We start from the raw sequence: 23,625 nt of genomic DNA, 5'->3' as shown, positions 1-23,625 counted from the left end.
GATTAGGCAGATTAGGTAAACACATTCCTCCTGATTAGGCAGATTAGGTACTGGTGTGCATAACACAAACTCAGTAAACAAGCCTGCCACAGCTCAATGTACATAATAGACTAACAGCTCCCAACAGTTACCAAGAAATGCCCAAGTCCAGCCACAACAGATCCTAATAAGCCATACAATACTGAGTCTCATGCACAGGGAATTTTTTCAACATCTAAGATTCCCAAGAGCTTAAAGGGCTAGGATAAAATGAAAGAGAACCTTCTTTCCCTTCTTTCCCGGCTTGTGGGGCTAAGTGTGACAACCTTGGGGACGAATCAACACTCCCACCCTGCCTCTGTTGTATCTTATTTTTATGCATATAAGTATAAATATTTTTGTGAATTTCATACACTATATTTTGATCATAGTTAGATCCCCTCCAGTATCTGCACCCCCCTTTCTAAAGCCCCAGCAAATTTCTGTATATATATATATATATATTATGTATGTATATAAAGGTCTATATTGTTATCAGGCATAGGAGCTTGAGGTTAGACAGCCTCAAGGGGCTTAGGAAGGAGGATCAAAACTTTAAAACCTGGGACTGGAGAGATGTACAGAATCCAATTTTGTGTCCTAGCATCTTAACAACCCTTTGAAGCTCCAGTTCCAGGGGATCTGACACCTTCTTCTGTAGACATGGCACAACACGGGTGCACTTACATACTTGCAGGCAAAACACTCATACACATAAAATAAATGAATAAATAAATTGTAAAATAGTTTCAAACCTGTCTGTTAAAACAAGGTGAGTTCAAGGCCAACCTGGGCAGTTTAGTGAGACCCTGCTTCGACCCGGGTTTGAATCCCAGCACCCACATGGCAACTAACAACTGTCCATAACTCCAGTTCTAGGGGATCTGACAGCCTCTTCTGTCCTCCTCAGGCATTGCATGACACAGGTACACTTGCCTACACGCAAGCAATACACATATACACATAAAATAAACATAATAAAATATGAAAAAAAGAAAAAGACGAAAGAAAGAAAAATGGGCCTGGGACACAGCTCACTGATTGCGTACCAGTCTAGCAAATACAGGCCCTTTGTTCAGTTCCCAGACCACAACAAAAATAAAAATAAAAATGAAAATTTCTTTCAGTTATAGTGGACACCTAACACTGTTGTTGTTGTTGTTTTGGTTGTCTATGCTTTTGGAAACAGTCCATGTCAACATTAGTGTGATTCAAACAGTTCTCTGCCACTGTTGTTTGAACATAGCTCTATTGCCAAAAGCAAAGATGGGAAAGAAAATGAGGTTCAAGCTAAACTATGAGGGCTTTCTTGAATTTGGAACTGAAAAACTTCAGTCCCATTTTGTGTTTCTTGAGTGGACTCAACAAAAATCTTGGTGGTTCAGAGCCTGATGGTACACACCTACTATCCCAGTTGGGAGGTAGAGACAGGAAAACCAGGAGTTTAAGGTCCTTCTCAGTTAGTTTGAGGCCAGTGTAGAATACATGAGACCCTCAAAAGTAAAAGAAACAAAAAACATGGGCATAAATCTGTTGTGCTCTGTGCTGTTTAGAATCATTTGTTTGTTACTTTTCTATTGCTGTGATAAAACGCTCTAACCAAACAGCTTATTTTAGCTCATAGTTTCGGAAGGATACAGTCCACCATGGTGGGGAAGGCTTGGCATGGTGGCAGGAGCAGGAAGCTGGCTGATTACATTTTGACCCACACACACGAAGCAGAGAGTGAGAACAGGAAGTGGGAGAAGGCTGTAAACCTTCAAAGGCTGCTCCCAGTCATAAGGCTCTACGTCCTGAAGGTTCTATAGCCTCTACAAACAGCACCCCAAGTTTGACCAAGTGTTCAAATACATGAGCCTGTGGGGGATATTTTGTTCATTTAAATCACCGCAAATAGGTAGCAAAGTATATCTTTTGTCAAAAAAAAACCAAGACATTAATTGAGAATAACACACAAGTCCCTACTGCTCTTTGAAATGATTTTTTCTAGCATTTTCTTTTTGTTGTTGTATGTGTGACTATTTGTAACAAAACTCCTTTTTCTTTACCCTTCCCCCTCATGCTGGTTTTAGTTTGGGTTTTTTTGTTTGTTTGCTTATTTTATTTTGCTTCTAGATTTTTGTTTCTTTGTTTGAAACAGGATCTCACTATGTAGTGGTGGCTGGCCTAGAATTTACTCTGCATACCAGGCTGGATTTGTACTTAAAAGATCCACCTGACACTAGTGTGTTTTGTTCAAGTACATTAGAGGTCAGGAAAAAAGAAATTACACTAGGTAAGTCAAACAGTAAGGGATTTTTTTTAAGCCATTGGAAAGATTCTCCAAAGTTCAGGGACTTTACTTTTGTTGGGACTAGCTCCCAGTTCAGATAATGAATTACTTGTCACTCTATCCAGGTCAACTGCTACAGAAAATGCTTCATTGTTACTAATGCCTCTACTATCTTACTGCAGTTGAGAAAGACAGGTGAAGGAAAGTGTATTGATTCAACTGCCAAAATGAACAATATTAATTCATCCAAACCATACTGCAAATATTGTAGCTTCTAGAAAAGAAGTAAAAACAGCATGAGATTTCTCTTACAGACAATATTTTTCTGCTTAGATCCCAGGCACACTACATTTTTAGCCCAATACTAATTTTTTATTGAATTTTTGTGATTTTCAAGCAGTATAATTTGATGGTATTTAGATTCCCCTCCCCTATCTGCATGTCTCCTTACTGTCCCCCACCCAATTTAATGTACTCTATTATATATAATAAAGCCGATTGAGTCTAATTTGTGTTCCCAAATGTCCTTCAGTGTGGGTCCATCCACTGGAGCCTGGTCAATCTACTAACAATTACATCCTTGAAAGAAATTGTCTCTCCCTTCCAAGCAGCCATCAGTTGCCAGTAGCTCCTTAGGTTGAGTTAGGGTTTCTCATCTACTTCCCCATATCTATGCTGGGATTTTTTTCTGGTTTCAGCTTGTATGGGCCTTGTCTATGCTGTCACTGTTGCTGTGAGTTCATATGACTAACTCACCAGCTACCTGGAAAATTCTATATCTTTGTGGTCATCCACCATCTCTGGCTCTTAGAATTTTTTTGCTCCCTCTTCCACAATAATCTCTGATCCTTGGGGACCAGAAGTATGATATAGGTGTCCTACTCAGGGATAAACACTCTTCAGGCTCTTGTTCTCTGCACATTGACCAGTTGTGCGTTTCTGTGTTAATCACCATCCGCTGTATAAGGAAAATTCTCTGGTGAGAATTGAGAGATGCATTAATCTATGGGTATAACAAGTCATTAGCAGTCAGTTTAATACTATAACTATTTAGTAGAAAACTAGTATTGAACTCTCCCCTATGTTCTGTGTCCTGTCTAGCCTTAGGTTCCTAGATCTGATATCAGTGTCAGGGGTATGGGCTCCATCCTATGAAGTGAACCTTAAATCCAATAATATTCATGCCACTGTTGCACTGGTGGGCATATCTTGCCAGGCTAGTTGTTATAGTAGTTCACAGGATTTACAGCTGAGTGATGTTGATGATTATTTTTTCCTTCCATAGCATGTATAATACCTTCCAGCACTATGAAAGCTAGCCAGTAGTGATGAGGTTCTGATGTCAGCACCAGCCTGATTTCTCCTTGTTTGTTCTACAGCTCATTTAGAGCTTCAGCAATAAGGTCTTACCATCAAGTTCTGGTGGGTAACCAAGAGGAGGGGCAAAGGGCCTGTATTGTTTGAGGGTCTATGGAACCCCTGGTCAACAGCTTCTAGAGAGGAAGTTCATTCCTAACAATGCTATTTTTGAATTATTTATTAATTTCAGTTTCTTCCATACTAATATAACACTAACAATGACTTGGCTTAAAATCTTATAAGATCCCAAGAAAGATCTTGTGCTAGACAGACTAGCCACAAGATCTATACTAGCCACACTTTTGGTTTTGAATAGGTGAGTTTATTAAGTGTATAGCAAGCCAACGTAAAAGAATAAATAGCAAGATGGATATACATGGCAGAACATCATCAAATCAGGTTCTCAGAACACCCAGTATAAGCCAACTGAGGAAGACTTATTGAGGCAGATAGCTGGAGTTATCAATATAGAAGTGTCCTGAGCAGAGGGGAGTGTTTCCAAGTAAAAGAACAAATAACAACAGAGAGACAACATTGGTGTCCTAGTTTGTTTCTTCATTACTGTGACAAAACACTCTGGCCACTACCAACTTGGGGAGGAAGGGGTTTATTTATCTTACATCTCCCAGGTTATAGTACATCAGAGAGCCAAGGTAGGAACTCAGGGCAGGAACCTGGAGGCAGGAGCTGGAACACAGGCCATGGAGGAACACTGCTTACTGGCTTGTTCTCCTGGCCCCTGCTCAGCCTCCTTTCTTATACAACACAGGCCCACCTGCTTAGGGGTGGTACCACCCACAGTGGGCTGGGCCCTCGCACATCACTCATCAAGAAGATGCCCCACAGACATGGCCACAGGCCAGTCCAATAGAGGCAATTTCCCAATTGAGGCTCCCTCAACCCAGGTGTGTCAAGTTGACACTAAAGCTATCCAGCACAAACGGCAAGATGGGGGTTTCTAAACATCCAGCAAAACCAACTGGAGAAGTTGAGGCTGTCAGAGTTCCCAGATGAGCATTCCCCAGCTTCCCATCACTAAGCTTCTGTTGGCTAAACTTCTAGCTTCTCCTTCCCACCTCAGGCACTTTTACATCGTGGGATAAACAACAGTAATATCTGCATAAAATAGTTTGTCTTCTAATTCTTTTCAAGGACATGTTTTGACTCTTGGACTGTTTTACTGTTCTTTCTACTCTGTCACAGAGTTGTGAGGGCAGATCCTCTCCAGACAAGAGTTCTTAGAGGTCACTTGACATAAACATACTGAAGTATGTTTGAGGGACAACCCTACTTCCAGAGCCAGCTTCTCAGTGAGTTCAAAAAGCACATGACAATTTACCCACATATATTATAGATCTTCTCTCCTATGTTAATGTCAGATCTGCTTGAATACTGATCTGTGGGTCTTTTCTGTTACTATAACTGTGCAAAAAGATTTCTACTATCAGTTATAATAAATACATAAACTTCCCAATTCATCCTGACTTCTAAAATGTTCTGTGGGCTTTGCTAAAATGAACAGAGTGCTCCATTAGTCTTCCTTTTCTTTCTGGAGAGTCCTGAATAGTAATGTTAATTTTTTTCAGTTCCTGGGGATGGAACCCAGAACTCTGTACATGTTAGACAAGTATTTTATCATTCATTCCACCCCCAGCCCGTAACATTAATTTGACAAGAAGCAAGAAGAGGAACCAGAGATGCAGCTCCATAGGAGAGCACTTGAATAACATGTACCAGAGCCTGGTTTCAACACAGGGACACCACGACTGAAGAAGGAGGAGGAAGAGGAGAAGCAACAGTGACATCAGTGGTAGCAACAGTGGCCACAGCAAGTGAGGAGAGATAATAATGGAGAGTCTTAGAATTTCAGAATGTTAGTGAATTCCCTATTATGAACTGAGTTGTGTCCCCTCCTATTACAATTTGCATATGAAGAATCCTCCCAAAAGGCTTTAAGGTTTATGTGCTTGTTGAATAATTCATTCCTAGCTGTTGATACTACTGAAGACACTAATTTCATCAACAGATTTGTTGGGGACCCCTGCTGTTTGGGTCGCAGTCTCTCCGAGTCCGGATAGCCTAAGGGGCTCAGCATTTGATGCAGAGACTCCTCTTTCCAGCAGGGCGCCTCCTGCTCTCCTCCTGACTCACTTTGAAGTGGCCACCACAGATGCCCTACCAGAAACATGACCTCTGGCAAAGAAACTGCCAGGTTTTTCCTATGACTCACCTTTGAAGTGGCCGCCACAGAAACATGACCTCTGGCATAGAAACTGCCAGGTTTTTCCTATATGATAATCAGGCATTGTCTGACAGCCTGATAGAGGCCCACCGCCACATGTAAATGGGGCATTCTATGAGCACCTATCAGCTGAGGCTTTTTGCTACTGCCACCACACTATAAATTCTCTAGTTTCCCTCTAATAAATCGAAGCTGTATCACTGAACTTGTCTGGAGCTGTATCCTGTGTTTCACTGCGCCTGGGACCAGCCTGTGATTCAGTCTTCCCGGAGGGAGCTTTCCTTCCGTCAACATTCACTGGCGACGCTTCTGTGCTTCCCGCTTTGCTCTCCCTGCCCCCCGTGGACCAGTGGCCAACGGACCTGACCGTGTGCACAGAGGGAGCGTCCCACAGCTGGCACAGAGTCTGCACTCCCCACAGCCGCTGCAGACCCGCCTGGCAGCTTGTAGCCCTCTGCAGAGCCACCAGCGCCAGGCATGGACCAGCCGATCTGCAGAGCCCCGCCTGCGCTTCCCGAGCAGCTGCGGAGAGCCAGAGACCCTCCCGCAGGCAACAACACAGATTAACCCACTGATGAGTTTGTAACTGTGTGGGCTATTGGGAGGGGCCTCATTGGAGGGAGTAGGTCACTATACTCTCTGTCTCTCTCTCTCTCTAACCGATCATAAGGTGAGTAGCTTTGCTTCATCACACACGCACACCCTTCATCCTGTTCTACCCCAACACAAGCTCACAGCAATTTACCTAAGCAGTTGTTTCTCTGAGTGGTAATCAAAATTAAGCCCTCATAACTGCAGGTATATCTCAGTGGTTAAGTGCACTTGCTACTCTTGCAGAAGACTCAGGTTCAATTCCCAGTATCCACATGATGGCTCACAACCTGCTGTCTGTAACTCCATTTTTAAGGGATCCAAGCCCCTCTTCTAGCATCCACAGGCACCAGGCACACACATGGTACACATGCATACATGCAGACACACATACTCATGAAATAAAACTAAATCTTTTTAACAATTGAGCTTTGAAGAGTAGGCTGTTTCTAAAGAAGATTCTCAAATAAAAATGGAAGAAATATCAACCCAATAGGTGAGCACAATGTAACACAGAAACATAAGAAACATGAAAAGCAAGACATAGGCCTCTTTAAAAAGATTAAACCCACTGATACATCACGCATGACCACAAAACAGAAAATGGACTCTGGAGGCAGAGGCAGGCAGATCTCTGTGAGTTCAAGGCCAGCCTGGTCTACATAGTGAGTTCCAGGACAGGTGGGGCTACAGGGAGACCCTGTCTCAAAAAGACCAAAAACAAAAAACAAAAAACAAACAAAATGACAAAATGAGGACTATTAAAGAAAGGCTATTATATATATTCTAGATATTATACATAAGAATTCATTTTTCATATTTTTTAAGGGAGGAAAAGTTTATTCTGGCCATATAATCACTTGTTAATTTATGAACCTTAAAACCCTTGGTGGAGAATCTGGTGGCCATAAATAATCTCTTTTATGTAAGATATATGTTTTCTTTTTAGCTGTTTTTATATTGTGGTTACTATTTTGCGACACAGGCTCACTATGCAGCCTTGGTAATCTCGGTACAGCCCAAGTTAGTTTTGAACTGGCAGCCAGTGCTTTAGTATATGGTGAGTGTGAGTGTGCAGTTTCCAGGCATGAGCCACTACAAGGGGCTATTTTCCTTTTAGACACTGACCATTTTATGGCCACCAGTAAAAGCAATATTCTATGAAATACCTGTTGGTGATGATTTTTAAAATTTGGTTGAATACTATTATTACTCCTATAATTTGGATTCTTTTTTCAATATATATTTTATTGAATTTTAAAAAATATTATTTTTATTTTATGTGTGTGCGTGTATTGCCTGCATGTAGGTAAGTGCACCCATGTAGTTCAAAGCCCGCAGAGGATAGAAGAGGCTGCCGGATCCCCTGGAACTGGAGTTACAGACAGTTGTTAGCTGCCATGTGGGTGCTGGGATTCTGCAAGAACAGCCAGTGTTCTTAACTGCTGAGCCATCTCATTTCAAACAACACATCTTACTCATATTTAGGGCCTCTCATCTATCTGTACCACCCCATAGTCCTCCCACCAGACTTCATGCGTTTCTGTTATGTGTGTTAAGGCCTACGGAATCAAGTTTGTGCACCCAGATGTCCCTGGCTGTGAATTCATCTAGTGGGGCGGGTTCAGCGGTCTAGCTTGGCTCCATTACCCAGCTGTGATCAGCAGCCAGTATAATGGTGATTTCTTGATGTCTACACGTAGAGGACTGAAAATATGCATTTGAAAATAATCTTTAAATTTGGACACTTTTCATAGCATATTATATCAAAATAAGTTAATGTTCCTGGTGATAAGAAAACTTGAAATAAAAGATCTGAGATCACATGATGATATGAAATAAAGTAACACAATTATGCACATGTTAGAAAAATGTGTATGACTTAAAGAAGTGTAAGAAGATATATGTAGAGAAGGGTCAGTCAGAAAAGAGATTTAAGACAGGAAAGTATTAAAAGTTTTCAGTTATTAATCTTTTTTTTTTTTTTTTGGTCTTTTTTGAGACAGGGTCTCCCTGTAGCCCTAGCTGTCCTGGAACTCACTATGTAGACCAGGCTGGCCTTGAACTCACAGAGATCCGCCTGCCTCTGCCTCCCAAGTGCTGGGATTAAAGCAGTTATTAATCTTTTAACATTTATTTGTATGTGTGTGGGTGCTAAGGTGTTGTAACAGATAAATGTTTCCTAAGTTTTAAACGAATTGCGGTACAAGTTTAGAAGGTAAATCTTTAGTTATATTATCGGTCAGATACTCAGGAAATAAGGATTTGTTTATAATAAGCTTCTGTTTTTATTCTTATCTGACTGGATGCTTCAGATTCACTGACATTTGCTAATTTACTAAGGTCTGCTAATTTTCGAAGCCTTCTCAGAAGAATGATTTCACTGTTTAGATCACCGGGTGGCGCCATCTTCCGGGCTCCTGAGAAGACTCCAGAATTAAAACTGTACCCTCCGTCTGGTTTCGCTACGGGGTTTTCCCGACTTTTTGAAGCTCCTTGGACGCATGCGTGCAGCCTTGGAGAAACTATAATTCCCAGAAACCCTTGCGATCAAATTTTCCCTCGGTCAGGGCTGGGGGATGGGGAGGACTCTCGCGAGAAAATGGGGTTGTGGTGGCTGCGCGCGGTGGTGGGCGGGGAGGGGAGGCGGAAGAGGAGGAGGTGCAGTCCCACAATACCCGGCGGGGGCACGGCGGCTGCTGGTGGGGCCGTGAGCTCAGTCGTCGCGATCTCTGGTGTGTTCACTTCCGCGCGGGGAAGCGATGCGGAGCGGTGGAAAATGGCAGAGCTGCAGATGCTTCTAGAGGAGGAGATCCCGTCCGGCAAGAGGGCGCTGATAGAGAGCTACCAGAACCTGACCCGGGTGGCGGACTACTGTGAAAACAACTACACACAGGTGAGGACAGCGGGGCGGTTTTTTTGCGGCCGCCGGGGCGGGGTGGGAGCAGCCGGGCTCCGCAGCCCTCCGTCCGGCCAGTCGCGGCGTGTTCTCGGCCTGCCATACAGGAAGTGGCTGAGGTGGCCGCGACCAGCAGCCGGGGAAAATGGGCGAGGAGCTCGAGCCGGGGCGCTGTCTGCCCCTGACGCCGCGCCCTGGTCCTGGGCCGGGCCCCGCTCCAAGCCCGAATGGCCCGCAGCCTCGGGTGGCCAGGGTGGTCTAGACCCTTCAGCCTCATGTAGCCGGGGTGGTCTAGATCCCGCAGCCTCCCCTGGCCCGGATCGGTCCGGAGACCCCGTAGCCTCCGATGGCCGGGGTGGTCCAGTCCCTGCAGCCTCCAGTGGCCGGGGTGGTCCACTCCCCGCAGCCTCCTGTGTGGCCCGGGTGGTCCCGAAGCCCCGCAGCCTCCGATGGCCGGGGTGGTCCTGATGCCCCGCAGCTTCGCGTCGCCGCCCTAGGTCTCCGGGACTTTCCTGTCTCCGATGATGAGTCTCAGACCCGGACAGCTGAGAGAGGAAAGGGCTGGCGCGGGGAGAAGCCGGGGAAGGGAGAGGAAAAGCGGGGTGTGTGTTCGCCGAGGGCGGGGTGGGTGGGGTGGTTATGTCAGTTCATCCTAGAGGGTGTGCCTTACTTATTTGTAAATTGTCACGAGTCACATTTGCACTGGCCTCCGGAGCGGGTTGGGGGAGTGCGTACAGGGCCTTTGATTGAGTTCTTAAAATTCTACCTGAAGGTTTGGAAATCCCAGAGCTTGTCAGTTTTCGGGTCGGGTTTCCCTCCTCCTTTTCCTCCTTGTATTCACTTCCTCCTTATGCTTCTGTGTTCTCGTCAGTATTAAAGCATGGATGATTTCTAACATATCGGAAACATGCCTTAAGTAGTTGCTTCCTGCAAAAGTTCTTGAACTGTTGCCTTTGAACTTAAAAGAGAACCGTGTCATCGCCAGTTGCTTATATTCTGAGATTTCTGACTTTCGAACCTAAGTTAAATCATAGAACATGAATCGAAATAGAAACATTTGCTTAGCCTTCGAACCTCAATGTAAAATACTACTTTTTAAAATCAGAAAATCTTGACATCTTGACCGTGACAGTTGCTTGCTTGTTTTTATTAGTGATTTGAAGTGAATTATTTGTCATAGTTTGGCCTCTAGTTCTATAATATAGTAACTTAACAATTTGCATTAGATGCAAATAGAGTTCTTGGTGTCATCATGACACTACAAATTCGCTTGCTTTTGGTAAGCAAGACCAAAACATGCTTTGAAAGGTTGCGGTTATTGCTACTAAGAACTAAAGTATAAAAGTACATCCCATGTGATTATCATTTACGATCCAGTAGTTTATGTCGGCAGATGCTTGCAGTCTTTATTTTCAGAGGGAGATACTGCTTTGAGAATTTTTTGAATACTTGTCAGTTTCCATATTAGTAACATTATATCTTCAGTAGTACTATTAGGAATTTGCCTTCATATTTTTCTCCCAACCTTTGACTTTGGGAATTCTGATAAACTTGTTGAATGTCTTCCATATTACTTGTTTTTGCAAATTTTATATAGTCATTTAAAAACAAATTTTAAACGCTTACAGTAAGATTGTGGATATAGTGTGCAAGTACAAAAGTAATCTTTTATAGATATCAAAAATGTACGACTTGTATTCATGTTCACATGAAAAGTCTTGAATTTGAGTTTTAAAGTTTTTGAAAGGAAGAGCACAGGAAATTAGTCCCAATTTTAGAGAAGTTACCTCTTCTTTGTAGAAGTTAGTAGATAAGTACTTCGTAAAGGAGAGGCTTAGCCGGGCATGGTGGCTCACACGTTTAGTCCCAGCACTAGGGAGGCAGAGGCAGGCAGATCTCTGTGAGTTCAAGGTCAGCCTGGTCTACATAGCAAGTTCCAGGCCAGCTTGGGCTACAGGGAGACCCTGTCTCAAAAAGGAGAGGCTTATTTTATGCAGGTTGGGAAATCTGACAAATACTGGTATGATAACATCTACATGTTGGCAGTGTTAATAACCGTAACATGTTCTAACCTGTTTGCTGACTGTTTCACCGGACCCACCCTCACCCTTTCCTTTTCTTCTGCTGCTCTCCTATAACTTTGAAGTGTGTTACAATTTGATTGAGGGCTGAGGTTAATACCTTGTTTGGTAGAGTGCTTGCCAGGGATCCGTGAGACCTTTTCTCCAAACAAAAACGAACAAACCAACAGCAGAAAAACCCACATTGGGGCTGGAGACATGGCTCTGTGGTTAAAAGTGCAGAATGCTCCTACAGAGGACCTGAATTCAGTTCCCAGCAGCCATGGGGGGGTGGCCCACAAGGGTCTGAAACTCCAGCTACAGGGCATCTGATAGCCTTTCTGGACTCTGTAGGTACCTGCACTCATATGTCTCTCTCTCTCTCTCTCTCTCCCCCTCTCAAAAATGAACAAGCCCACTTTAATTGGTAGTAACTTTGATTAGGATAATGTCATATTTATCGTGTGTGTGTGTGTTTGTGTGTGTTTTCCTTTTCTTTTTGAAACAGTCTCATTTCAGCATAGACTGGAACTTGTGATCTTCCTGTCTCAGTCTTTCAAGTCATGTGATTAGAAGTATAGCTGGGGACTGGAGAGTCAGCTCAGCTGTTGAGAGCACTGGCTGCTTTTGGAGAGGATCTGGGTTTGGTTCCCAGCACCAACGTGATGGCTAACTGTCCATAACTCCAGTTGCAGGGGATCTGGTGCCCCTCTTCTGACCTTCATGGATGGGTGCATTTACATACATATAGGCAATACATTCATACATATAAAATAAAATAATGCACGCCTTTAATCCCAGCACTCTGTGAGTTCAAGTTCAGCCTGGTCTATATAGTGAGTTCCAGGACAGCTGGGGCTACAGGGAGGCCCTGTCTCAAAAAGACATAGTGAGTTCCAGGAAAGCTGGGGCTACAGGGAGGCCCCATCTCAAAAAGACCAAAAAAAAAAAAAAAAAAAAAAATGGGAACCTTAAAAAAAAAAAAAAAAAAAAAAAAAAAAAAAAAAGTGTAGCTGCCTTTGTCCAATTGAGCAAAAGATTTCTTTCCCCCACTCTTGAGTCAAGTTACTGTTTGTGGGAGTTTTATCTTGAGATTTCAGTTTTCATTTTGGTGTTATATTTTGGAAATTAGTCCTGTTCTCTTGAGCTTTGGCTTGATACAGGTGAGTCCTTGGAACTCTTTAAGCACTACTGACTTTAATTCTGAAATATATTACTAAAACCAGAATTTCTTAGAAGAGTCCTGGAGTTTCAAAGTTAGGGGGAAGACACTTTTAACCCTAGCATGGAGGAGGCAGATGGAGGCAGATCTCTGTGAGACTGAGGCCAGCCTGATCTACACGGTGAGCTTCAGTCCAGCTGGGGGGCTACAGGTAGACCCTCCATCAAAAACAACAAAAAAGATATGGGGAGGGGCTGAAAAGATTGTTCGGCTGTTAAGAGTGCTTACTGCTTGATCAGAGGACTGGGGTTCAGATCTAACACTTACATCTGGTGGCTCACAAACGCCTGTAACTTCAGTTTCAAGAGATTAGACCCTTTTGCATGAAATTCTTGAATCAATAAAATTTCTCTCTAAAAAAAAGAAAAGGACCCCCCTCCCCTTTTCTGGCGTTGGTGCACTGATGCATGAGCATGCACATTTTTTTTTTTTAAAAAAATTTAGATAGGGTCTCACTGTGTATCCGTGGTTGATCTGGAACTTGCTATGGAGACCAGGCTTGCCTTGAACTCTCAGAGATCTGTCTACCTCTGCCTCCCAAGAGCGGGGATTAAAGGCATGTGCCACAATACCTGGCCCTAAAACATACACAAAAAAGAAGTTATGGGAAGATATTAAAATTAGAGGATATTAAAAATTTTTTTAAATTTGTTTTAATTTAAAAAAAATTTCTTTTTTATTGAATTTTTGTGTATTTCATACATAAAAATCATCTTTATACCCCCTTCCCCTTTTGCACCCTCCCATCCCCCCCCAGAAGTCCCTCAGTACAAGTTTATCCTCTGGGGTTTAGTCAGTCTATCTAGAGTCTCTCTTCAAGAATATCAGCTCTTCCTCACCTAGCAGTAATCAGCTACCAATAATTCTTCAACTAAGATTGGGGCTTGCTGTTCATTTCTACATTTTGGTGCTGAGTTTTTGTCTGCCTAAATTTGCATGGATCTTGTGCATGCTGACACCATTGCTGTAGGTTTGTATGAGAGGGGTCCCAGGCATCTGTAGAACCATTTCTGTGTGGTCATGCACCTCCTCCCTGGCTTTTACAATCTTTCCACTCTCCCTTCCGCAATGGTCCCTGAGCCCTGGGTGGGCGGACCTCAATATAGGAGTCCTGTCCAAGGATTATTATTTTAATTTTATGTGTATGAGTGTATTGCCTGCATATGTAAGTGCACTCGTGTCATGCAGTGCCCACAGAGGTCAGAGGATGGCATTGGATCCCCTGGAACTGAAGTTACAGATGGAGTTAGCCGTCATATAGGTGCGGGGATTCAAACCAGGCCTTCTGCAAGAATAACCAGTGTTCTTTTTAGAAATATATTTTATTATTTCTATTTTATATGTCTGAGTATATTGCCTGCATGTGTGTTTGTAAGTGCACCTGTGTCATGCAATGCCTGTGGAGGTCAGAAGAGAGTGACAGATCCCCTGGAACTGGAGTTATGGACAGTTGTTAGCCACCATGGGTGCTGGTAATTGAACCCTGGTCTTCTGCAAGAGTAGCCAGTGCTCTTAACCATTGAGCCATCTCTCCAGCCCCAGTGTCTTAACTGCTGAGCCATCTCTCTAGCCCCAGAAGATATTTTTATATCTAGAAAAGTCTTTCCTGTTTCTATCTCTTGTTTGATTTGATTGATTTTTTTTTTTTTTTTTTTTTTTTGAGACAAGGTCTCCCTGTAGCTCCAGCTGGCCTGGAACTCACTACGTAGACCAGACTGGCTTTGAACTCACAGAGATCTGCTTGCCTCTGCCTCCCAAGTGCTGGGACTACAGGTGTGCACCACCACACCCGGCCTGATTGAATTTTTTTTCCTGGTAGATTAAGGCCAGAACTGTCACTTCTTAACTTGAATACACTTACTAATTCTCTTTGCTCTACTTGAGATCTGTTACTGTCTTTGCTGTGGAACCTATTTGGGGGAATAGGAGGAGAGAAAAGGTAGATAAAGAGGAGTAGAAACTGTTTAAGGAGAGTCTCTCAGGATGAAGATTGCTGAATCATATAAGTACAGAAAAGTCATAATGTCAAGTTTTTATTTTTCTGGCTGGAGTCCTGCCAGCTTCATCTGGATTAAATACTTTAAAAAATACTTATTTTTATTATTTTTTAAAAATTGTTGGGGCTGGAGCGATGGCTCAGAGGTTAAGAGTACTAACTGCCCTTGCAGAGGACCTGGGTTCAATTCCCAGCACCTACATGGTAGCTAATAACTGTCCGAACTCCAGTTTCAAGGGATCTGATGCCTTCTTCTGACCTCTGTGGGCATTGCATAACAATGGGTGCACTTACATAGCTGCAGGCAGTACACTCATATGCATAAAATAAAAATAATAAAATATTTTTAAAAACTGTGTGTGTGTTTCTGGGTGTGAGTATATACACATTATGTGTGGGTGCTGCCAGAGGTGTCAGATCCCCTTGGAGTTGGAGTTACCTGTAGTTGCAAGCCACCCAGCTTGGGTTCTGGAAAACCACCTTGGGTCCTCTGCAAGAGTGCTTGTAACTTGAGCTGACTCTCCAGCCCTTGCAAGTATTTAATCCTTAGTCTTACATGTTACTGTTAGCTAGTTAGTTTAATTTGCTTTATGCAGCTTCCATGACATTTGCTTCCTTGGAAAACATAAATTTTCAAACAGGAGCACTTTGAGGTTGGTAGAAGCCGTAGAAGCTTAACCTTCCTGGTATTATTTGTTAATGCTTGTTTATAAGCAATAGTAACTGATACAAGGCTCTGCTTCTCCTAACACCTTTAAACTCTTTATTTGAAAGGCAGTGTGCTCACCATTATACACCAACACTGCATTGCCCTTTTTGAAATGGATGTGGCCACATGCCTGTCATCCTTGGGAGGCTGAGACAGAAGGATCACAAGTTTCCTACAAGATATTTGACTGAGACCAACCTGCATAGCTAGACCTCTTCACAAAAACTAAAAGAAACTTAAGAATTGTGCTTTGAAAGACATTGTCTTTCAATGTTGTCTAAGGAGACTGGCCTCAAACTCCTGGGCTCAAGTAAATTTCCTGCTGAACTATAGGCACACACACTGTGTGTGTTTGTGTGTGTGTGTGTGTGGGGGGGGGCACCGCCCTTTGCTTTCCTCGCCCCTTCCCTGTGTGCGTGCTCTCTCCTTCCCTCCGCTTCCTCTTTGTCTTTTCCTCTCTTCATTGTTGTCTTCCTTTTCCTCCCCTCCTTCCTCTTCTTTCTGGGTATTAAATATAATACCATTCAGTGTAATGTAGCATTCAATAGCTAGTATGAAATAGTGCCTGGAATAAAACCTATATTTTCAGATTCTAATCCTAAAGTCCTTTTAATCCTCAAAGGCACTACTTTCTGAAAAATGTGTGAAGATGCTAGAGAAGAGTAGAGGTTAATATACACTTGTGCTTCATGGACCACAAGGTATAAGTTATAAGACCTCCAAGCTACCAAAAGGCGTAGCTGGTTCAAATTCTTACCTGATATGGCATAGTATTTACATCAGATCTCCACATATACTCCTGTGTGTTTTAAATAATCTCTAGATTATATATAATACTAAGTACAGAAATTCCATGTAAATGTTCTTTTTTATTTTGGGGGGTCTTTTTGAGACGTCTCTCTGAAGCCCCAGCTGACCTGGAACTTGCTTATGTAGGCTAGGCTGGTCTTGAACTCACAGAGATCTGCCTGCCTCTGCTGGGACCACGCCTGGCTCATAAATTTTCTATTCATTCATTCATTCATTCATTCATTCATTTTTTGGTCTTTTTGAGACAGGGTCTCCCTATAGCCCCAGCTGTCCTGGAACTCACTCTGTAGACCAGGCTGGCCTTGAAATCATAGAGATCTGTCTGCCTCTGCCTCCCGAGTGCTGGGATTAAAGGCATGCGCCGCCATGCCCGGCTAAATTTAAATTTTTAATTCTGTGTGTCTGTGTCTGTGTGGGGATATGTGTGTAAAGTGCCTGTGGAGGTTAGAAGAGGGTATCAGATTCCCCTGGAACTAGTTACAGATGGCTGTGAGCCACTCAGTGTGGGTGCTAGGAATTGAACTTGGGTCCTGCAAAAGCAGTATATGCCCTTAACCATAGAGGCATTCTCCAGCCTGACCATTGTTTAAAAAATATATTCTAAGTTGTAAATAGAAGAACAAGTAGGTTTGTAATACGGAGATTTTCCTGTAAGTATCCAAAAGATGGTAGTTTTAGCATTTAAAATGTCACCTGTAGGAATCTAAGCTCAGTTTTTCACTGAGTTCTCTTCCTTTCTGTGCTGCTGTTTGTCTCTCTCTGCCTCTGTCTGACTGTTGCACTTGTAATAAGGGAATTTTTAGAGGTTTACCAAAAAGTATCATGAAATATTTTGGGTAGAGCCGATTTCCATACAAACCAGATAAGGGGAAAATAGAATAATAGAAGAAATTAGGAAAGACAGAAAAGATTAGATTTTTAACAGCATTTTACTTTGAGGAAAGCAGTGGTTAACAAATGCTAGTAGATGCATGTTGGACATGCAAATGAAGTAAGCCAATATTTAGTTAATTCTATGGGAGATCCTCAGGAAAGTAAGCCGACCCATACCCCGTTGTCCAGTGTGGTGATAGGCAGAATGTTCCCTAGTGTATCAATTCATATGGAAGTTCATGATGTGGGATGTCATATCAGTTTTTGGTGGTATTGTTCCCAAAGAGAATTAATATATTTTAAGACTACATATATCATTTGGAAGTTTATATTAAAATGAATGTCTTTTTCCCATTTTTAGTATTTATTTATTTATTTTTGTCTTTTTGAGACAGGGTCTCCCTGTAGTCCCAGCTGTCCTGGAACTTGCTATGTAGACCAGGCTGGTCTTGAACTCAACAGAAATCTTCCTGCCTCTGCCTCCCGAGTGCTGGGATTAAAGGTGTGCACCACCACGCCTGGCTACTTTATTTATTTTTATTTTATGTGTATGAGTGTATTGCTGGAATGTATGTAAGTACACCTATGTCTTGCAAAGCCCACAGAGGTTAGAAGAGGGTGTTGGATCTTCTGGAACTGGAGTTATGGACGGTTGTTAGCTGCCATGTGGGTGCTGGGAACTGAACCCAGACCTTTTACAAGAGCAGCCAGTGCTTTAAGCCACTGAGCCATCTTTCTAGCCCCTGTGATTTTAATATTAATAGGAGATTTACATGTGCTACTTTGATTAGTCTTGGTCTGTTTAGGTCTTCAGTTTTATCAAGCTTCAGTCTTTTGGAGAGTTTTTGGAAAATTAAGAGAAAAAATATTTTGACCATTTTCTAATTTTTTTTGAGACAGTGTGTCACTGTGTAGACTGGCAGGCCTGAAACTTTCTCTGTAGATCAGGCTGCCCTTGAACTCACAGAGTAGGGCCTGCTTCTAATTCCTCTTAAGTACTTCCACTTTTTCTGATTTATTCTGATAGCTGAAGAATACTAATATACTTATTAATACTAATACCTTTGTGGTCTGAGCAATTGAGGATATGACTATCTGTTCTATCTGCTTATTTTCAGTGAAATTAAATTTTAAGACAGACATTTTTGAGTTAACAGAGTATATTAGGAAGAGTTCTAGTATTGAGATACGAAGTTGAATCAAACATTAGATCATGTAAATGTAATTCTATAAATTTTGTGAAAATAATCATGGTTTTAAAAAAGTGAGAAAAATTTCAGTTCAATGTTAATTTGAGGATATATAGAATCTTGACTGGGATATTGTGCTGGATAGCTTTAGTGTCAACTTGACACAACTGGGTTGAGGGAGCCTCAATTGGGGAATTGCCTCTATTGGATTGGCCTGTGGTCAAGTCTGAAGGGCATCTTCTTGATGCTTGATGTGGGAGGGCCCAGTCTGCTGTGGGTGGTGCCACCCCTGGGCAGGTGGGCCTGTGTTGCATAAGAAAGCAGGCTGAGCAGGGGCCAAGGGAGCAAGCCAATAAGCAGCGTTCCTCCATGGCCTGTGCTCCAGCTCCTGCCTCCAGGTTCCTGCCCTGAGTTCCTACCTTGGGCTCCCGGATGAACTGTCACCCGGGATATGTAAGCTAAATAAACCCTTTCCTCCCCAAGTTGGTAGTGTAAGAGATTATTCAGTTGATTTTTCTGGCATCTATTGAATTTTGGCATCTAAGAATTTTCTTTATATATATACACACACATATAATTTATATTTTTATGTGTGTATGACTGTATTGCTTGCATATATGTAAGTGCACCCTTGTCATGCAGTCTGTAGAGGTCAGAAAAGGGCGTTGGATCCCCTTGGAACTTGAGTTATGGATGGTTGTTAGCCATCATGGGGGTGCTGGGAATTGAACCCAGGTCCTCTGCAAGAGCAGCCAGTGCTCTTCACTGCTGAACCAGCTTTCCAGCCTGGTACAATTTGTTTTTTTAAGATTTATTTTTTTGGGGATTGGAGAGCTGGCTCAGCGGTTAAGAGCACTGGATGCTTTTTCAGAGAACCAGAGTTCAGTTCCTGTCACTCACATGGTAGCTAACAACCTTCTGTAACTTTAGTTCCAGGGGACCTGACACCTTCTTCTGGTCCTTGGTGGGGTTTTCACAGCATGGGTATACTTACATATATGAAGCCAACAGTCACACACATAAAATAAAAATAAAGATGCCATTTTTTTTGTTGTTGTTTTAAGTAATAAAAATTTATTGAGAATTCCTGGGATGGTGGTTCTTTCCTCCTACTCTGGGGGAGGGAACAACATTGTAGGAAATTACTGAGAAATCTACACACTGACCTAACACCCTTTGGGCCAATACAGGAAGGAGAAAAGCCATTCCCTCCAAAAGGGTTCGTCTTCAGTCTTCCTTAATCCAAAAGGACAGGTGCTGAGGGACCATCACATGATACTGGGGTTGGGTGGGGTGCTCAAGATTCTCCCATCCTGCTGGATCCTCAAAAACTGGAGAAGAGACCCATCCACTTCTCTGGGGGTAGAGTTTCTGATGATCATATTCATTCCTTACCCTTGATGAGGCTGTCATTCCCCAGGTAAAGCTTTCATCCTGGAGATTGAGCATAGGGTTGTCAGCTGTGAGATGCGGTTCTGTGATGTGTCAATTGTCTTGGAGAGGTTTTGGGCAGCCCGGATCTTGTGGAGCTTGATGTAGCCAGGATTCTTGCTCAGGACTTCTCCAAGGTAAGCAGGACAGAGTTAAGGGTCCAAACAGGCCCTGTCACAACATCCTTACTACACCCCCACCAGAGTCCTCTGGGTTGTTAGATGCAAGGTTGCGCTCACATAGCTCATGCCTGCCCACACTTTGGCCACCCCCTGTGTGCCTCCCTGTAGGGTGCTGCCAGGAATTTAGGTGACAGCAGACATGAAGGCAAGGCCAAAAGAAATCATTTTTCTTAAAAGATTTTTTAAAATTGAATGCGTGTGTGTGTGTGTTTGTGTGTGTGTGTGTGTTGGGTGCATGGGGCCAGGCCAGAGGCATTGGATTCCTCTGGAACTGGAGTTACATGTAGTTGTGAGCCACCTAATGTGGGTGTTGGAAATTGAACTCTGATCTTCTGGAAAAGAAGCGTTCCTTCTTAACCACTAAGCCATCTCTCCATCCACTTACAAGTATAGTCCAGGCTAATCTTGAACTTGTGATCCTCCTGCCTTTGTCACATCAGCGTATCCTTTTGTCATGCACCACCATAACCATGTATCCATGCACCTGTGCATCCATCCATCCATCCATCCATCCATCCATCCTTCTGTATGCCACATCTTGTGTTGGTTGGAATTATTTGAAGGTATAGTTTGACTTTATAAGAAATAATAAAATCTCGGGGCTGGAGATATGGCTCAGTGGTTAAGAACACTGGTTGTTCTTGCAGAAGACCCGGATTTGAATCCTAACACCCACATGGCAGCTAACAACTGTCTGGTAACTCCAGTCCCAGGGGATCTGACAGCCTCTTCTGACCTCTGCAGGCATTGCATGACATGGGTGCACTTACCTATATGCAGGCAATACACGCGTACACATAAAATTTTTAAAAATAATAAATAAAATAAAATAAATAATAAAATCTCAAGCTAAATGGTTAAACTCTTTATTTTACAAGCTAACATGCTAGAAAATTAAGGATTTTTTTTCCCCTCTTGATCCAGAATCCTACTGTGTAATTTGAGCTGTCCTGAACTCTGTGTAGCCCAGGCTGACCTCAGACTCATAACTCAGCCTTCCGGGTGTCAGAATTACATGCGTGTGCCACTGTTCCTTGCTAGGATTTTTATTTTAAAGTACATAATTGAAAAGATAATAAGAAAAATAGCAATTACTGAGTTTTAATTTAAAAAGAGATAGCTGACTTGATAATGTGACAGTGTATGTATATTTCTTTGAAAGCAGACTTTGAAATTTTTAGTGATACTATTCTGTTGATGCAAATAGATACACATAATGTTGGCTGTACTGATTTTAATTCTGATAGTAAAATTTTTCAGAAATAGTTGGAGTGAATTAATGTTTGTAGAGGATTTGAAAGCAAAATAAAGAATCTTAAGGAAGGCAATTAATGTGATTAGTGTGTTTTGTTATTAAGTGTACTCTGAGGTCCTGTTGTGGTGGCTCATGCCTGTAATCCTAGCACTCAGGAAGCTGAGGTAGGAGGCGTGCCATGAGTTCATGCCCAGCCTAGGCTACAAAGTGATGCAGATTCAAACAAATGCCAAACCCCACCCCCAATGACCCTCAAACAACTAACTTGGCACCTTTCCTCTCCATCCTTCCTTTCCTTTCTCCCTTCTTTCTCTTCCTTTTTTCTCTTATATTGCCGATAACTTGTTATGTAGTTGAAGATGACCTAGGACTCCTAATCCTCCTGCCTTTACCTTCCATGCTCTGGAATTATAGATGGGCACCACCATGCCAGGCAGCTGTGCATCCTCCTTCACATCTGCATTGTCCTTACTTACTCCTCTCCCATGCTACCATTGATTCATCTAGGGCAGGTCCTGTTGAGTCTTCTTATTTTGTCTATTATCAGTGTGTGTGTGTGTGTGTGTGTGTGTGTGTGTGGTGTGCAGGTACCACACAGTGCATGGTGTGGAGATCAAGAGGACAGCTTTTGAGATTTGGTTTTGGGAATTGAACTTGTTTCAGGTTGTCAGGCTACACTGCAGGCATTTTAACCTGCCAAGTCATATTGATGTCCCTTATTGATTCTTTTAAAAATAACTCATGTTATATTTTGTATAATATTTTTGAGATGGGGTCTCACTGTGGGGCCCAGGCTGGCCCGAAACTCATGGCAATCCGCCTGTCTTTACTTCCTGAATGCTAGGATTGTAGGTGTGAACCACTATACCTAGCTTTAAAAGAAAAAAAATGTATATCTATATTTATATATATATATATATATTTATTTATTTGAGAAGTCTTATTGAACATAATGCTTCAACATCAGGCGAGGCAACACAGGATAGTGTCTCCCAGCTGACTCACTAAGTGAATCATTTAGAAAGAAAGCATCTTGTTTTTGCTGCCAGAGAAGGGATGTTTGGACCAATCATAGCCCTTTGTTTGGGCTAGTCACAGCTTTACCTCTTAGAACCAGTCACAGTCATTGAGGCTTGTGTTTTAGGCCAATATAGCCTGGCCTCTTAGCACCAATCTCTGCAGTACTACCACCAGTGCTCCCCCTCTGGCTAACGTAGAAATAGTTGCAGGACCATCATAGAGTTCAGCAAGGCTTGTGGTAGACAAACTCTCATCCAAACTATTTCAAACAGTCCTGGCTGGGGCTATGCCATCAGGAGCAGGGGCAATCCACTAAAGTCTTTGCATAGTTGTCTTAAGCTATCTATAGGATATTCCAGACAGCTTTTTTTCTTTGTAAACTTAAGAGACAGTCTACTGTAGCTCAGGCTGACCTTGAACTTGCTATGTAGCTGAGGATGATCTTGAACACCTGACCTTTCTGTTGCTTCCCAAGTGCTGGGATTACAAGTATGTAATATCATGCCTGGCTTTGCAGAGCATTAGCTGTTGACTAGATAGCTGTTGGAGCTTTCCAGTTATCCTCTTATTTCCACAGATCTTCCTCTGACCCGTTATTCTGTTTGCTGAGCTCCTCTTTGTACTACTGTGGTGATTAATTTTTTTTTGATTTATTTTTATTTTGCATGTATGACTTTTGCCTGCGGGTATATTAAGTACACCATTGTCATGCAGTGACTGTAGAGGCCAGAAGAGGGCGCTGGAGTCCTTGGAACTGGAGTTGCAGACAGTTGTTAGCTGCCATGTGAGTGCTGGGAGCTGAACCCAGGTCCTCTGCCAGTCTTTGATACTATTATTTTTACTTTATTATTTTTATTTTTTATTTTATGTGTACGAGTATATTGCCTGCATGTATGTGAGTGCACCCTTGTCATGCAATGCCTTGGAGGTCAGAAGAGGGCTTCAGATTCCCCTGGAACTGGAGTTAAGGAAAGTTCCGCCATGTGGGTGCTGGGAATTGAACCTGGGTCCTGTGCAAGAGCAGTCAGTGCTCTTAACCGCTGAGCCATCTCTCCAGCCCCCTGCTTTGATACTTTTAAAATAGCAGTTTGGGCTAGCAAGATGGTGGGTAAATGTACTTGCTACCAAGTCCAATGACCTAAGTGCCTTCGGAGGCCAGAAGAGGGCTCTGGATCCCTTGGAAATGGAGTTGTGGATGGTGGTTAGCTTCCATGTGGGTGCTGGGAATCATCCTGGGTCCTTTGCATGAGCAGTCAGTACTCTTAACCATTCAACCATTTTTTCAGCCCCCTATTTTAAAGGATTAGGCTACTGGGTGGGAAGCAGATTGAAGAGGAGACGAGAATGTGATCTGCCACCAGTGGAAGGTGTGGTAATGGGAGGTTAGATCAGTGGGTGTTTCTGAGATGTGGCTGAAAGAGTATGTTGGTGGGTTGCATGTGGTCTGAAAGAAAGGAATCCAAGATGACACCTACTTAAAGTACCACTCTTCCTTA

The 23,625-nt window shown here is 42.7% G+C and overlaps 1 protein-coding gene and 1 pseudogene across 9 annotated transcripts in view; one reads left to right on the top strand and one right to left on the bottom strand.

The window, feature by feature from the left end:
- Positions 1-8,891, bottom strand: part of LOC108490760 — a 9,416-nt pseudogene extending 525 nt beyond the window's left edge.
- A 238-nt stretch (positions 8,892-9,129) lies between these two features.
- Abi1 (abl interactor 1) overlaps positions 9,130-23,625 on the top strand; it is a 91,502-nt gene continuing 77,006 nt past the window's right edge. For all 9 annotated transcript variants that reach the window (XM_029562929.1, XM_029562928.1, XM_017797818.2 and 6 more), the window contains exon 1: positions 9,130-9,378. In XM_029562929.1, coding sequence (XP_029418789.1) covers positions 9,262-9,378 — 117 coding nt within the window. In that variant the 5' untranslated portion in view covers positions 9,130-9,261. The remainder of the gene's footprint in view (positions 9,379-23,625) is intronic.

This window comes from Nannospalax galili, unplaced genomic scaffold, assembly GCF_000622305.1.
Source record: "Nannospalax galili isolate Female #2095 unplaced genomic scaffold, S.galili_v1.0 scaffold14, whole genome shotgun sequence".
In the NCBI taxonomy this organism is placed as follows: domain Eukaryota; kingdom Metazoa; phylum Chordata; class Mammalia; order Rodentia; family Spalacidae; genus Nannospalax; species Nannospalax galili.
The sequence above is the reverse complement of the archived record's forward strand: the minus strand, read 5'-3'. Positions and strand labels throughout refer to the sequence as shown.